Source organism: Ciconia boyciana, chromosome 2, assembly GCF_034638445.1.
Source record: "Ciconia boyciana chromosome 2, ASM3463844v1, whole genome shotgun sequence".
Classification (NCBI taxonomy): Eukaryota; Metazoa; Chordata; class Aves; order Ciconiiformes; family Ciconiidae; genus Ciconia; species Ciconia boyciana.
Window position 1 is genome coordinate 68,291,786 of NC_132935.1, and position 17,354 is coordinate 68,309,139.

General features: G+C 38.1%; 1 protein-coding gene across 2 annotated transcripts in view; it reads left to right on the top strand.

Moving 5' to 3' along the window:
• Window positions 1-17,191, top strand: part of SLC39A6 (solute carrier family 39 member 6) — a 19,747-nt gene extending 2,556 nt beyond the window's left edge. For both annotated transcript variants that reach the window (XM_072852931.1, XM_072852932.1), the window contains 8 exons: window positions 818-998; window positions 1,270-1,439; window positions 2,727-2,939; window positions 4,542-4,611; window positions 5,871-6,248; window positions 13,571-13,651; window positions 15,663-15,853; window positions 16,648-17,191. In XM_072852931.1, coding sequence (XP_072709032.1) covers window positions 818-998; window positions 1,270-1,439; window positions 2,727-2,939; window positions 4,542-4,611; window positions 5,871-6,248; window positions 13,571-13,651; window positions 15,663-15,853; window positions 16,648-16,800 — 1,437 coding nt within the window. In that variant the 3' untranslated portion in view covers window positions 16,801-17,191. The remainder of the gene's footprint in view (window positions 1-817; window positions 999-1,269; window positions 1,440-2,726; window positions 2,940-4,541; window positions 4,612-5,870; window positions 6,249-13,570; window positions 13,652-15,662; window positions 15,854-16,647) is intronic.
• The last annotated feature ends 163 nt before the right edge of the window (window positions 17,192-17,354 follow it).

The window sequence follows — 17,354 nt, forward strand, 5'->3', positions numbered from 1 at the left end:
CATATAGTGTAGAACTGCAGGGAAGTAACTGGCACCTTCTTCTTTCAACCCCCTTCCTCCCCATCTTCTTTAAGATTGTATGTAGAGACCAACTGTAAAAAAGATTGCTGCAAAATGTTATCTGTTACTTTAAAATAGTAAAAATTAGTGCTGATAAAGTCTGTAGTTGTGTTGTAGACAGTTTTCTTGCACAATCAGATCCTTCTCCCTTAAAGGCTTTAAAAGGCAAGTGTCTCTCTGGGGTGTTAATGTATGCAGCCATGCCAGGTAATTTGGAGTGGGTGTTGTGTAGCATATGATCGTAGGTGCTGAATTCACAAGTTGTTACTGTGTTCTGCACAGTGGGAGCAGAAGTACTACTGTTATTTAAACCCAGTGAGACTGTAGGTTGTACGTACAGTGGGGAACTCTTCACTGGAGGAAGCATATGCAGACCATGTTCTATACAAGACTTTCCATAGTAATCACTTCTATAAAAAGGTATTTAACCTCCTTACTACTTCCTTATATGGCCTCTAAAACTGAACAAAAAGTGTTAGGCTTTTTCTATTTGCACAGCAAAGCATTGGACCCCCTTGTGCTGAAAATGAGTTATAATCCTCTACTAGGACTCACAAATGAGCTTTCTGGGCCAGAAGCAGGGTGGAGGTACAGTTCTTACTAAAATGGTTTATTACCAGTTTTTAACTACTGTTGATATGGCTGTTTTCATGTGGTGCCACTGCATTTCAATTAAAATGGGATGTGCAGTCCTCTTGAGATATATCATGGTATTTTGGTTCTGGTTAATCTTTGACATGTGTCTGTCCTTCCATAGTGCTCCAGTGCGTCAAAACTGATGCAGTCCCATGGAATAGGTACTCAAGTATTGTTGACTGCTACAGAATTTAGTTACCTCTGTCCGGCTCTTATTAATCAGATCGATGGCAAATACTGCATAGTCCATGCAACTAGTGAAAAAGCTGAAACTCCTCCAAAAAGTTACTCTCTGCAAATAGGTAGGTTGTTTTTTTAACATGGAATAAAAGATTACTGGAAACCCATTTATGTTGGTTATAAACTTGAGAAACATATTTCAAAGTTGAAAGAAGTTTGTAATTTTCTTTTGGCACTTGACCATGTCTAGAGAGAAATCTTTGTGGCGTACCATTCGTTAACATCCGATTAATCAAATGATCGGGAGTGTTTGATAACAGGAATGTTAAGGAAACAAAATCTCATACAGGTGTTATTTATTCCTGTAAGTTTTTTCTTTTTTTTTTTTACCAGCTTGGATTGGTGGCTTTATATCCATCTCCGTCATCAGTTTTCTTTCCTTGTTGGGTGTTATATTGGTGCCGCTGATGAATCGCGTATTTTTCAAATTTCTTCTAAGTTTTCTTGTGGCATTGGCTGTGGGGACTTTGAGTGGCGATGCTTTCTTACATCTCCTTCCACATGTAAGTATTAATTACTGTTTCATTCATTATCCCAAAGCAGAGAATTTGACACCTGTCTGTACTTCTTAGTGATAATTTTAATCCCTATTAATTAATACCTATTTGGCGAGTCATTTCTCAACCTTGTAAGGTAGATTATTTGATGGAAAGGTTTCCCATTTGGAACTGTTTATATTATTTCACGGTTCTTACACTGTAAGAACTTCACACCATTATCCTTCAATCTATTTCCTGTTCTTAGTCATATATGCTGCCAAATCACTCCTTGACCCTTGCGTGCAAGAATTTTGCATAAATGGTTTTAGTCACTTATTGCAATGCTGCTCTTTATTTTCTTTTTCCAGTTTAATGAACTTTAGAGATAGCGGAAATTGCTCAGTATACACTTTAAATGTGGAATAGATAATCCACTATTTTCTGTTATCAGCCACTTATGTTGATTTGCTTATCCGTTGTAATTTTTTGATCAGAATCAAGCATTTCTGAAGTCCTGGGAAAACATTACTTGATAGACTTTGGAGTTACATGTTGCTGTTATGTAATATGGGCAATGAAATTAGAATATGATTGCTAAATTTCTACCTTTCTTGAAGCTCTTAGACATTCCCCCTGTCCTGCTCCCCACGTGCCCCCCCCCCCCCATGTAACTTGTTCCAGCTGTCAGATAAGATGGATAAAAAGGACTGCAGATCCTGTGGTGGTTTCTGAGCCCTGCCTATAATGCATCGGGTTCTTCTTTTTCCTTTCAGTTAATTTTGCATTTGCTGTGTGAGGTTATGTAAATCTAAACATGTGTGAGTGAGGTGTCCCAGAAGTTTTTTGATTCTGAGCATATCAGTAGCCAGTGAGGAGGGGAAGAATGTCAGACTTCCTTTAAAGAAGGAAATTACTGCTAAATTCCTTGTAGAAAAAGGTGTCTGATGTCTATGAGCTGTCTTAGATGGGAAGGTAGTTGGCGTGCTGGCTGTGACTACTACTTAAAATGCGGTTTCCTTGATGGTGTCAGGAGTTTTTGTGGGGGCAGTTGTACATCTTGTATTGAGCAGTATGCATGTAGCTTCAGTGAGGGGGTGAATACCAGGCCCACTCTCAGTCCTTGCAATGTTTCTTCCTATCAACAGATTTCTTTGTGATTGTTTGAGTTTGTATCCAGAGCATTTACCCCATGAAAACTGTCAAGTCTGGACTCCAGACTTGAGGAATGGAATGTGAACAATACTTTCTATGTTTCTTATGTTATTGGTTCTTTTGAATATAATTACTTTCCTCATTTGGTTCTCCCCTTAGTCTCATGGAAACCATCACCATCACCACGAAAAACCTCTGCTTGAACAAAACAAAGGCTCTACGTTCAAACATCTTGTTTTTCAAAGTATAGAGGAGAGCGCTTACCTGGATTCTACATGGAAGGGACTTACAGCACTTGGAGGATTGTATTTCATGTTTCTAGTGGAGCATTTGATTACTTTAATAAAGCAGTTTAAAGACAAGAAGAAAAAGGTAAAGAAACTATTATTTTGAAACTATATTGTATTGCATGATCACTTCTGAATACACAAAAAACTTCTATGAGTATCATATATCTGTCTGGATTTAATAGTGATCGCTGACTTAATTAGTGTTATAATTTCATTTATATTAGTGACATGTATACTTTTAAACTACATGATAACTTTTTTGTGTGGTCCTGTTATGGAAGAGCTCTGAGCTATTTCCTTAACCAGACATACAGTACAGGCTTGACACCACAGTGAATTGTTTAATAAGCAAACATCCAATTGCACCCTTTGTTTTAAGAGTGATTTAAGAAGTTGCTGTTCATCATTGACATCCTTCTGACATCTCAAGGCAATTAGATTACTGTTTTTATTATTATTATTTTAATTCTCATACTGGATGAAATAAGATGGCTTCATACAGTTATTGTACTCCTGTTGAGGGAGGCACTTGCACAAAACGGGTAAGGGTGGCAGTAAGTGCTCACATAAATAAGCATCCAACTATACTGTAGAAAGTGACTTCAGTAGATAGCGTTCCATTTGGAAATACAGTCTGTCAAGCCCTCTGTTTCTTTCCCTGCTTCCCCCCCCCCCCCCCCCAAAAGAAGAGCAATACAGCTTTCAGATTACTAAGGTGTTTTTTATGTGGAAGGTAAATAACTGAATTTTGGCAGGTCATAATTGGCAAGTTACCAACATTTATTGGTAACTGAGTTCTTTAAAGACTAGTGTAGCCAGGAATAAACAATGATGTAAAAGTTGACTCAGTAAAAAAGATACAGTAAAAGCTGGCAATATCTTAAGCTTTGCTTGAAGAAAGTTAGTAAACTACTAATTACTTAGTGTAAAAATAGCTAATTTCTAGGCTGTCACAAGGACTGATAATCTCTGCTAGTTTTATTGTTAAATTGGTCATTAAGGCAGCAGTCTCAGAGCAGATGCCATGTAAGCTCTTTGACTTTGGTCATGGGAGGTTGTGTTGGTGTGGTTTATATTGAAGTTAAACTAACTGTGAGCGACAGGATTGCTTTCCCTATCTCTAGTTTAAATTTATTTGCCAAGAGAGGACACGAAGAGTTCCAAGCAAAGCAAGTATTTTCTGTGTCCTTCTCTCAGCTACTGGGAATACGTTTCCTGTTAGACTAATTACGCCCCTCTAGATACTGAGTCACCAATCATAAATTCGTGTGATACAGACATTAGTGAGCAATGATTAGAGATTTTACTCGGTTTTCCTTCAGTACGCTAGAAAAAACATACTGACATTACAAGGGAAAGGAATTGGTGGAATAACTTTTACTCGGTATTTGATGTGTTTTGCTTCTCAGATTAACCCCTCTGCTTATTCCTCATGCAAAAATGTGGGGTATTTATGCATGTGGGTTGGTTGGTTGGTTTGTTTTTTTTCCTATGGAGCCTGAGGAACCTGGTCTTACTGTACGTAGCTGAGTTTCTCATGTTCTTCTTCTGCACTCTTTATATGGCTTCCATGTTGTCCTCTTTCTGTGCAGGCTGCATAAATGTTGTGAATATAATGTTGCTCATGTATATCCTGAAAAATAAGTAAAATATTCGTAACTACAGTGTTTTCTTTTGGAATAAGAAAAAAAATGAAGATGATGGAGAAAGTAAGAAGTTTTCAGCGAATGAAGAAAAGTTAGATACAGATGATCGTAAGTCTCAGTAATATTGCACAGTTGTTATTTTGTAGCAGCGCTGTTTAAAAAACACCTGATTGATGGCAGCTCATAGATCTGGTGCTTACTGTAGGTTGGATCACTACCTACTTGAATGCTTTTCAAAACAAGAACTGTTTGTGCATTGTTATGTAGAGGACTAGCTCTATTTGCTGTTTTCCTTTTTAAAAAGGATTGATAGGTTGGAAGTAGTGAATTCACATTTTTGAAACCTTAAGCCTTTTAATTCTGGATTTAACAGCAGAAGTTCAAGTCAGTCTGTGAAGCTCTTCTGGCTATGCCTGTTGCAAATACAGTTGTACTTACTGGCTTCTACACTTTTCTTTTACACTGTTAGATGTTATATGCGTGATCCATTATTTAGATTTCTGTATATCTTAAGTCTGGATTTTGTTAGTTTGAGTATTTATTTGTAAGGTTGATAATCTAAAATCCTAGAGGTTACTTGAAGTATTTGGACTGCAAATAATTACGTGTCCCCAAGATCATGCTGTAAGCCAAAACACACCTCACTAGATACTTGTTAGCTGTTGTAGTTAAGAGGCATTCAGTTTTTCAGAATAATTTTATAACTAATGAAAGAGTTCTTTGGTAATGCAGAAAAAAACAAGTGTATTTGTTCATTTAATTGCAGGGGAAGTACTTAGCAAGTTTTAGGAGTTAGTTAAAATAACTAAACTTAGTGTGCCACTAATGTTTTTATGAGGACGTTTCATGGTCTGTGTTGATGACTATTTTTGAGTGTTTATTTTTCAGGCATTCAAACTTAAGCTCCTGTATTTATATGAAATACAGAAGTTTCCAAAATTATCTATAATGTAATCCTCTTCTGCATTCTTATTCTTCAGCCCGAAGATGAATAAATGGCATATGTTTTCCAGACACTCAGTCTTTCTGAAGCAATTGAACTAATAGCCTTCATGCTTTTTTACCTTTTAGGAGAGGCATTTGTGGCCATAATGTAGGGGCTGCTTCAGTAGTAGGGGACAGAAACTAAAAGTTTTTCTTACTTTGAACTATTGGGAATTATCTCAGAAATCTGATTTAAGAAAAATAAGTTGTGGAAACCCTTGGGGAAAAAAAACTTCTGGTACAAGAAGCTGGGATATCAGTCTTAACTTCTAGACTTAGTAGTTTCTTCTTTACTGCATCACTTCTTCAACTTTTTTATTGTATCATTGCTTCCTAGGTGATTTTAAAAATGTATAATATTATACTCTGGGTTTTTGTAACAGGGCATGAGGGCTATCTAGGGACAGACTCTCAAGATCCATCGCCCTTCATTTCTCAGCAGCCAACTGTACAAGAAGAAGAAGAAGTGATGATAGCTCATTCTCAGCAAGAGGAGGTTGACAATGAATATGTGTCCAGGGGCTGTAGAAACAAATGTCATTCTCACTTACATGATACTCTAGGACAGACAGATCATCTTAGTCATCATCACCATGACTACCATCATATTCTGCATCACCATCATCATCAGAACCATCATCCCCACAGTCACAGTCAGCGCTACTCACGTGAAGAACTGAAGGATGCGGGGATAGCAACTCTGGCATGGATGGTGATTATGGGAGATGGACTACACAATTTTAGCGATGGCCTAGCAATTGGTAAGTGTTAGCTTGGACACTGCAGCTTTGTTGTATGTAAGGACAGCAAAGTCTTATTGCTGTCACTTATCTTTTATTAGGAACGTAACTAATTAGCGGTGGATCTTTGGAGCCTCAACTTTTATCTGATAGCAGCTCTGAATGAGTAAGAAAAATCTCCAGTTTAACAACCTGGAGATCAGTGACAAATGAAATGGAAATTATGTGCTTACAGCTATGTTTCTTTAGGAAATCTATAAACTTTGCTTTATTTCCTACTTTTAGCAAAGTTAAAGCTAACATTTTTCAAAACTAAAGCTAGGCATATAAAACAGTATTTAGGACTTAGGACTGAGTTTGTATTTCAATGCCTGCAAGTGCCAGCAATTTTTTTTTTTTAATTTTTTTTGTTTTTTAAAACAAGCATGTCTTTTTGGTCACATATACAGTAACTGTGGTTTTTCCACTTCAGTCAGGCCACTAGTATCATTGACTTCTTTATTTCTTTTTCTTTTCCATCTTCGCTCGTTACACAGCAAGGTCAGGTTCTATACTTTGCGCATCTGGCTTTGCCTATAGTGGGCCCTGGTTACACATCAGGTGTAAGTTTCCCCAGAGCACTGGTGAGTAGGGAGATAGGACCCTGGTTTCAATCTGCCTTAGCCTGAACATTACGCAAATGGATTAGGCAATATATATGTGTGTTTTTTGTGCTGTGGGAGGTAGGCATGCATTCATTTTCACTGTAAAATGAATTTGGTCTAAGGCATTGTGTTCTCTAAGACGCTTTTACACTTTTGGATAGCAGTCCTGTCACATCCAGATCCTCAGATCTTACCATCCACTAAAGAGAGCATCATTGCAGTTCTTCCTAGTGCTTGTACTAACCTTCCAGGGAAGGTCTGTGCTGCTTTTTGTATCCTAGGAACGTGTAAGTAGGACATTAATTAGTAGGATGTTAGTTAGCTATTACCTGTCAGAAATATGATTCATGGAGAAGATACCAATAAGGTCACTATATGTTGCCTTTATGCAGATTTTTGGATTAAGAGTGTCTATATCAATTAAAGGAGTGTAGCATAAGTAGATGCTCAGTGTGCTGTACTCTATCTCAAAACAGGCTCAGTCTCTCTTCTGGGAAAAGTATTTAAAAAATTTTTATCTTCTTAAACACAAGTCATACTCTACTCAAAATCTTGTTCTTAAAGTTGAGCATAATAGTCCATTTGTTTGTTTTTTTTAAATTTAAACCAGTATAAACAGTTATTTTACATGTAAACAGAACATACATCTTTTTGTTCCTTTTTTGTTCATGTCCCTATTTTTCCTTTACATGTTGTAGTTGTTCAGTCTTTTTTGGCAATGCTTCAGTGAAAATATTTCTTTATCACAAAAATAACAGACGGAATATTACGTTTTGGACTTCTGGCTGGTAGGTCAGGTTTGGGAACTAATTTTTTCTAGAAGGAGAGCTAGACTACAGGTGTCTTAAATTTAAAAACTTTAAGTTATAGAAAGTGAAGTCAAATCAGTAATCTTCAGTTCTTATGCTAGTCTTTTGTAATCTTGACATTAGTATTGAAGACTAATCTTTACAGGTATTGGATTCATTTCCAGCTTGTGTAGTGTACTGGGGTCAGTTCAGCAGTATCAGTCTGTAAATTTTATTGTAGAAACAAGTTCATTCTTGTCTGAGGAGAAAACCCAATAATAACTATTTTCTCACAGCAGTATTCGCAGTTGTTCAGATTCAGTCAATTGAAAGTATAATGTGAAAAGAGACATTCTGATTTAATCTCATTTTTGATGAAAGTTGAAGCATGGAATGTAAATTTCTGAGCAGATCAGTAGTGAAATGTGGTAGAAAGAGGAGGATTTGCATACAAATGACATGCAGAATCAATTACCTCTTAGCATTAGGGAGATTTGGGAAGGAGCTATGACTATAGTTATGAAGGGAAAAGTATGAGGAAGGTTAATAAAGGCTTATTGAACAAGTGAGAGTAATAGCTTTTAGAAGTCCTGCTGTGTAGCTTGTTCAGGCTAATGGAAATGTGGGTTTCCTTCAGTTCTGGATGTGCTCAAAAGTATTATGGAAAAACATTGATTTGATGATCTTGTGAAAATGCCAATACTACTTGTATAGTATTTTACCTGTATTTAAATGAAGATTTGAATGCTTCTGTGAAGATAGCTTTAGCCAGAGTAACCCTTCAATTGAATTAATTTACTTCATGTGATTTGTTATGAATAACTTCCATCAGTTACTTTTTTCCTCAAATCTGTTGTGCTAATTATGTAGGAATAAGATTTAAAAGTGCTTATTTTTCTATTAAAGCATGGAACAGTTGCATCCGACTAATTTGTACAAAATTATCTTCTGTGACTTGAACTTTTCTGTGTAGCATCAACTAAACTAAAATGCAGAACACTGTTTTTACACTAATCTTGCATATGTATTTTTTCTTTAGCTCTTTTCTGAGAGAAGTGATGAGAAGTGATGTCTTAAAAGTATATTTTAAGATATCATGACACTATTCAATCAGCTTCTCGAGAGGGGATAATACCAGATATATTAATGTAGTCTTCAATTTGTTAATGTTTCAAGACATCTTTTTAGCAGTGAGAAATAAAAATAGATATTCCTGTTATTTAAGCTTGTACTTTGGTTGCGATGTATCTGTACAGTATACAGTCATATCAGCCACTTAGGTACTTTGCAAAGCAGGCAGGTTTTGTTTGGCTTGCCTTTGTGGTCCCAAAATTAGATTTACCATGTGTGATTAAGCTGGATTCTTGTATTTTTAGGGTGCCTCTAATAAGTGATAAGACTGGGAAAACATTGTATAGAGACAGAAATATGGAGAAACTTGTAGATTATTGAGGATGTATGCATGGGAGAAGGTAATTACCTTCTGCCTTTCTCTATTTATCTAGTCTCCTCAGAAACTGAAGCTCAATTGAATGCTGATGAATTCTCCTATCTCAGTAGGAGATAACTGTAGCTATCCTGTTTGTCTCTCAAAATCTGACTCCAAAACTATAAACCAATGTTTGGAGGTGGGGGAAACAGACCAATACCTAGAAAAGATTGATAGTGTTCACTAATAACCTCTTTTGCTTGTCAAGTAGCAGTAACTCCTGTCACTTACCTGTTAATTACTGTGTAGACTCCTATGACTGAATGTTTTAGAGTGCAGTGGAAAGCACTCTGGCTGAGGGCTCAAGTCAAAATAGCTTTTGTCTTGCACCCTGTGCATCTCTGAATTGCACTTCACAAATAGTCATAGAAATGAATTGCCTCTAGAGGTCATGTAGTCGAACCCTCTGCTTGAAACAGCTCTTGGGAACACTTGATTGGGTCAGTCATGGCTTTGCACAGCCAAGCCTTGAAAACCTCTGCAGATGGGGAGATTCCACCATGTCTGTGGCTGACCTCTTCTAGTGTTGCATTACTGTCCCTTAATAAGGAAAGTTTTATTATGTCCAGTCCAAAGCTCAAATTGTGATTTGCAGCCTCTCCCCCTGTTGTGTCACCTGTCACTACTTTGAAGAGTTAGACTCCTTCATATTTGTGACTGCACTAAAGGTACTTTTAAGCTGCTGTTAGACCACTCCTTAGTCTGGCAGAGAGGGAGGTTAAATATACCTAGCTTCCTCAAGCTTTTAGGCCTTCTGCTGTAGACCTGTAATCATCTTGTCAGCCTCTGTTGGACAGTATTCATATCCACTTTGACCTGGGACAGCCCAAAGTGGATAGAGAATCCCAGGAGCAGCCTCACCAGTGCTTAGCAGAGGGGGATAAGAACTTAGTCTGCTGGCCTTGCTTCTCCTAAGACTACGCAGTTTGTGGCTCACTGTACTTGCAATGAGAGCACACTGTTGGCTTATATTCAACTTGTTGTCCATCATAATCCTCATGTCCTTTTCAGGAAGGCTGCTGTTTCAGCCAGTCAGTTCCTGCCTTGTACTAGTGCATGAGGTTATTCTGCTCCACATGCAGAACTTCTCACTTTTCCTCTTTGAACTTCATAAGATCTCTGGCCTAGTCTTCAAGTTTACCATGGTCTTTCTTGTCTAGAGCTCTAGTGCTTGATGTGTTGACTCAGCCCTTACTTTCTCCCCCCTGCCCCTCAACATAGTGTCATCTTCAAATATGCTGATGGTGCAGCCTGTTTCATCCAGATCGTTAGTGAAGATATTGAAGAAAATGGGTTGTAGTATTTGTCCTGGTAAACTCTACTTGTTACTAGCCAGCCATCAAGCCCTGTTAGCCCAGCAGTCCAGCCAGTGTGCAATCATCTGACTATCAAGCCCATATTTCCTCTGCTCCCAGATGAGACTGCTGTAGGAGATAGTATCAGAAATCCTACTAAAGTCAAGTTCTGTTATATTCACTGCAGTCGCCGTCTCTATAGTCAGTTATTTCCTCAATCTGGGTCAAGCATTTGGAGAGGGATTTGAAAAGGATATTCAACATGATCTTTCCAGGAACTGAAGTGAGGCTGACTGTTCCCTGAGTCCTGTTCTTTGCCTTTCTTAGAGATAGGAATAATGTTATCCTTTTCCCAGAGTTCCACTGGGGCCTTCTATAGCCATGTATGGCTTTCCATAGACAATAGACTGCTGCCTTGCAGTCACATCAGTCAACTCTGTCAGCACCTTTGGGTGAGTTCCATCCTGGGATGCATCTGGGCATTTCCAGTTTTTTCTAAGTATCTCTAAACTGTTGCTTCTCTACTGTTCACTGTCCCTTTCTGGGATCTGGTGCTGGCATCTGGCTTTGTCTATGAAGACTGAGATGAAGGCGGTGCTGGTGCTTCAGCCTCTTTTTATGTCTACCGTTTGGTTCCCTTCTCCATCCATCAACAGACCCAAATTTTTCCTGAACTTTGTTTCTCAGCTAGCATTCATGTAGAATTGTTTCTTGTTATCCTTGGTGTCGTCTTAGTCTTAGCTCCAAAGGAGGAGCTGTGGTCTTCCTCCTTTTTGTCCCACTGCTTTTATCTTCCTTGTTGCCAATCTTCTGTTTCTATTTCTTGTATGCTTCCTTTTTTGAGTCTTCATTCATTAAGATACACTCTGCTTAGCTGGGCATGTCTTCTGTTGGAAGTCCTAGTGTTCCTGGACAAACAGCGTAGTTCATTTGTGCACTCTGTTAAGCATGCTTTACAAATCAGCCACCTCTTGTGGGCACTTTTTCCCCTTTGACTGATTCCTAGGGTATTCTATCCTGCAATTCCTTAAATAAGTCAAAGTCTGCTTCATTAAAATCTAGAGTCCTAATTTTGTTTCTTCCTTTCCCAGCTTCCTTCTGTATCCTGAACTCAGTTACCTCATGCTCACTGGAGCTCAAGATGCCTTTTTTTTTCTGTATTTGCTATCAGTTCTTCCTCATTTGTGAGCAGCGGGTCAAGTAGAACTCTAATCCTGGCTGGCTCTTCTATCATTTGTATTGGGAAACCATCGCCAACACAATTCAGGAACATCCTGGATTGTGTGCCCAGTGCTGTTACCTTCACAGCTGAAAACTCTCATGTGAATGGTGATGTCTCGTGTGGTTGTTCGTAGGTTAGCCTTATCCACCACCTTTTCTTGGCTAGGTGGTTTGTAACTATGTTCCTAGTGTTACTCTGATCTTGACTAAGAGAGTCAGTAGGCACAAGGAACTGCATTCATACGTAGTTTTATGCTGGAGCTCTGTGCAGTCAAGGAACTCCTTTATGTAGATAGGCAAAAAAAAAAAAAAAGTGACTTGTATTCTGTCTTTTCTAGGCAGTCTGTATCTATCCATGACAGGCCAAACAAGCTTTGGTGTGTCCACAGCATCATTAAGGCAGGCTCCAGGCAAGACTTCCCTGGGCAGTAGCTCTGGTCGGCTGGTCTGCCTCTGCCCCGAATCCTGCATGGGAGGGAATCTATCACTAAAAATCTTTCCTTTCTCTTTGTATTGCTGGCCCTAATCTGATGTGCTGAACGAATATTCTGGGCCAGGCAGAACTCATTTATCCTCTCACTGCTGCCAGGGTCATGACCATGTTCTTCAGATTGGCAGCTGCAAGTGGGCACAGAGGGTTCTTCCTGTTGCCAGGCTTCACTATTTTCAAATTTTACTCCTCTGGGAGTTCATGTTTTCTGTTCCAGTGCTGCTTTGGTCCTGCCTTCCTCTTTAGTCTGAAGGGGCTTGAGCTCTTGCCTCTCTAGAACCTCTTCTGAAGACCCTCTCAGTGCCCTGTTCATTATCCCTCATCCAAAGATGTCTACTCTCTACTTCTTGCATCTCCTTCACTGGGTGCCCCAGCATGCATCCCAGAGGTAGAGCTGCTGCTGTTGTCACTGCAGGGAGGAGCATCAGTCATTTCTTGCAGATGAAGACCTGGACAGCAGTGTCCACCCTCAGGAGTTACATCTGGGTAGAGGCTGCTGGAGTACCGGGGGTGGCGACCCCAGCGGAGGGAGGGGATTGTCTCCTGTAGTCTCATCGCCATTGTAGCTCTTTCTCTGTGAGCAGTACTCCTGGGTCCCTTGCGTGCCAACTACTGCGACATGGCCTCATGCCTCTTTGACTGCTTATTGGCAGCACCTTGTTTGCTGGCATGTTCCTGGTAGCAGCTGAAGAGGAAGCTGGACGTGGTACTGCTGCACCCCTCGGTGAGGCTCTCCATGCAGCCGGGGACCTCCTGTGCTGTGTGTGAGCTGTGGTTCAGCTCTTCAGCCCTGCTGTGTGCTGCTTCCTCCTGAGCTGCTGTCAAATAAAAATAGCAAGCAACAGAAGGAGTGGAGAAAACAAGAAAGATGAGAACTATTGGACTAGTTTAAGGGGGTTTTGGGGTTTTTTTTTCCTCCACTTAAAGTATGATAGTTCACTTACCTGCAAGCTGCCTAGAATTCACAATCTTTCACTGCTGATTTCACGTGACTATATAGCCTCTCTTACTGTTGAATTGGCTTCCCTTTTTCCAGTGCCTGACTCTGAGGCAGTTGAGCTGCCTTCTTCCCTTTGCATCTGTAAAAAAAAAAGTATTTTCTGACAGTATTTCCATTTATGGCATTTTTTTGGGAGGGTTGTGTTGTTGAGAGGTATTGGGCTTAGTTCTGAAATAAGATAGTGAAATTTGGTTTGCTTTAACTAATTGGAGGATTCTGTGTTACTTCTGATTTTGAAACTTATGAATCATAAACAACAACTGTTCAGTTAAAGTTTAAATGCTTCCACAAGCATAAGAAAAATTTGAGTGAAACTAGTATGTCCTCATCTGATGCAAGCATATGCAACAATGCTTCTGCACTTGATGTCTGAATGTGCAGTAATGTTTTTATTCTTTTTTCCTGTCTTTTCATAGGAGCAGCCTTTACTGAAGGGTTATCTAGTGGTTTAAGCACTTCAGTGGCTGTATTTTGCCATGAATTACCTCATGAACTAGGTAAGACCCCAATATTTCCATATGCTGCAGGTATAGGTACTTACAGGTGCACTTTGGACAATTTAAGTGATTTTATTCTGTGGCACAGTAAAATTTGATCAGAAAACTTCATCTGCATCAGATTGCCTACTCAAGAATACTTTTAACTTATTTAAAGACTGTTTTATTTCTTAATGGAATTAATTTTCCTTTAAAAAAAATAAATATTTCAGCTACTTTGTTTAAAACGCAGTGTCTCTTGCAGTTACTTGTTCTGTATAGTTCAGTTGTAGTTTTTATTCTCCTTAGCAACATAAATTGTAAATTGCAGGAGAATGCATGTCAGAATTTGCTTTTCTCACATCGCTCTTTAATTTATTCTTGTGTTTGTGCTGTTAAAAGGAAGGTTACAATTACTCGAACTCCTTTCTGCATAACATTTGCTGTTCTTTCATTAAGTCTTGCAAAGAACTGCTGTAGCTCTAAATTAAACTAGGAACTACTTAGAAATATTTCCTAGAAATAGTTTGTCTTTCAGGTTCAAGTGATTTAAATTCATGACCATAATTTCTCATGGGAATGCATGTGTCTTATGTTGTAAGCTTAGTATTTGGCCCTTTTGCAGGGCAGCTCATGAGAACAGGAGGTAGCTGCCTAGTTTAACTCGGAACAAAGCTGATCTTTCCAATTGTTGAATCATTTTGAATGTGCAACTGGTATTTCTTTCCTAGCTGTCATGGCCACAGTCATACCTGGTGTACAGAATAAGGAAAGAACAGTTTGCTTGCACTTTAAGGTATAATTCCCTAGAAAGTAGAACGTTCAATTTCATTTAATGGAGCTTGTAAACAGTAGTTGTAAAGCTTGTAAACCATCGAACTATTTATTAAATGGTTTGATGTATTTGTCTGTACAATAATGCTATACATTAGTCTGGAGAAAACGTACTTGGTTTTATGACATGGGAGGATTGCTCCTAAATTGTTCATCTTAATATTAATTCCACAGGAATCATGGAACTTGTATTAATTACATGTGCTAAATGTTGTTAGTACAAATATACAAAATAAATTCATGTTATGAATCTGATTTTAGATTCAAATGTTCTGTTGGTTTTGAAAGCAAGAAAAATATTTTAAAATTTAAATCATGCTTCTTTAATCAGCACAGAAAACTTGATAGAAATACCTTCTTTAACAGAGGACATGAAGTTTCATAGGAATACTGACAAATGGGACTAGCTGAAGTTAGCTGGGGATAAAATTGGATCATTCTGTTGTTAATGCTAAACAATGTTTATAATACACCAGTTCATCTTAATTGCAATATCTCGTGGGAAAAGCTGTTGTAACAAATTACTCAACTCAGCTTTGAGGATTTCTTTTGTTTACTTTAACTGGAGATAAGTCACGTTTTTATATAGAATCCATTTTATTTCTGAATAATAAGCTTATATTATTTTACTCCATTTTAGATCTAATTTATCTAAACAAAAAAAATTATATTCTGAATTATGGAAAACCTGTTTCTGGCTGGTAGTCTATCATTCCTTCAAGTAAAAATATATTAAGGTTCATTTACAGAAATTTAATAAAGAACTTATTTCTAAATTTATGAAACAGCTAGACTTAAAGTACAAAGAGCAGTTACAGGATACTAAATGGAATCATCACCATTGCTTTATGCAATCAAGTGGGAATATTTTATTTTAGAAACTTCTTTAGAACGCTCATGCATATCGGGTACTGCAGTATTTTACAGTGTTGGTTTAAATGCAAACTACACTAAAAGCTGCTTCTTCCAAAAATACTGAGGCTTTAAGGTTATAAACTTACCTTGTTTACTGCTGTGTTGTTCTTCACGTGTGCTTTTTAATTTTCTGTCCCCCAGTGATTTCTGATTTTATGAAGGAAAAAAAATAAGGCAGACGACAGCATAAAAATATCTTAGTAATCTGCTAAGAAGAGAACTCATGAATACTGCAATAGTTACCTGAGGATGAAAACTTTGTTTTGTTTTCTCCCTGTTGTAGGAGATTTTGCCGTACTTCTAAAAGCCGGTATGACTGTCAAGCAAGCTGTGCTCTATAATGCTTTGTCAGCTATGCTGGCCTATCTTGGAATGGCGACTGGAATTCTTATTGGACATTATGCAGACAATGTTTCAATGTGGATATTTGCACTTACTGCTGGCTTGTTCATGTATGTGGCTCTTGTGGATATGGTAAGTGGCTAGACCTACTTGAATTTTATATAACAGAGTTTAAGAATTAATGCTAATTATATTTTGATCCCAAAATAAATTCTTCAAGCTTTTCTCCCTCAACTTTTTCTGTGCTTGAAGGTGCTGATGAGTACGCCATGTAAGTGCTCAGTTAAATGTTCAGGTGGAAGATGGCTTTTATTTAGATTACTGTAGGAACAGAGATTGTTTCTGCCTTAGTTGTTAAACAGGCACACTTAACAGCAGAAGTAGAGTAAAAAAATTTGCTTCTGATGGTGGCTAGTATAGCAGCTAGCCAGTAAGACTGCAAGTTGCATACTGTTGGCACTACCAAATGTGCTTTGGCTTTTGCATTAAATCATTACTGCTTCTTGAGATGAAGACAGAATTGTATTAAAACCTATACTGTACCTCAGAAGTATGTTTGTACAGAAGTACAAAGTATTTGGTGGATTTTCATGAAAGCTTAACTAGCTTAAGAATAAAACTCTTGGTGTGGCTTGATTTAAATCGGTTGGTAAATAATCATGTCCTGAGTAAATGGCTGGCTTAAGACATCAGCATAATTGTCATGAAAACAGTAATTAGAACATTACAGATTCTCTCTGTCTCTAAATATGAAAGTAGACTGTGATAATGTTGTTCATGTTGAGTCATACCTAATTCAAGGAGTAGTAGTAATGCAGTCAACAGAGAAGACTAGAGGAGCAAGACTCTGCTACCTCATGGTTGAAGAACAGGGTTTGAAGTAGCTGTCTATTTTGAAGGCATTTAACACTTTCTTCTTTGTTCAGGTGCCTGAAATGCTTCACAACGATGCCAGTGATCATGGATGTAGCCGCTGGGGGTACTTCCTGTTACAGAATGCTGGGATTCTGTTGGGTTTTGGGATAATGCTGCTTATCTCCGTATTTGAACATAAGATTGTATTCAGCATAAACCTGTAATCCTGGTTGCCAGGAAGAGAGCTTGGTGTTAAATTGTAAGTGGTAGGTTTTTTCTATTAAATTCCCTAATGGAGAGGTACGTTTGATATAGACTAGGTATTTTTATTGGTGTGCTCTGTTCTGTCCCTCCCTCCCTTCTCTGCCTGATAGAAATGAACACTGTACGCTTGTTTTTTCACTTAAGATTTAGGATTGCATATGGTACTGTGGAAGGTTGTACTTAGTAATGGTGAAAGTACCAAATCTATTAAAGGAGTATTGTCTGGGGGGTTAGGGTTTTTTTTTTAGTGAGTTTATTTACTGAATTTATTTACTGTATTTCATTATATGTAACTTTTTTTTACTTCAATGGTTTTGTTGGTTTAAAGAAATAAAACAACAGTGGTTTTTATTTTAGCACAATCAAAATCAGTGCATACAAAGCACAGTAAGCAGTGTAAAACAAGAAGAAGGCATATAATGGGTAGCATGTGTTTATATTGGTAGAAACTCATCTCTTCTGCATCCACCTAGTTTACACGGAGTGGCAGATGAGTCCACTCCATCGTTTTTGC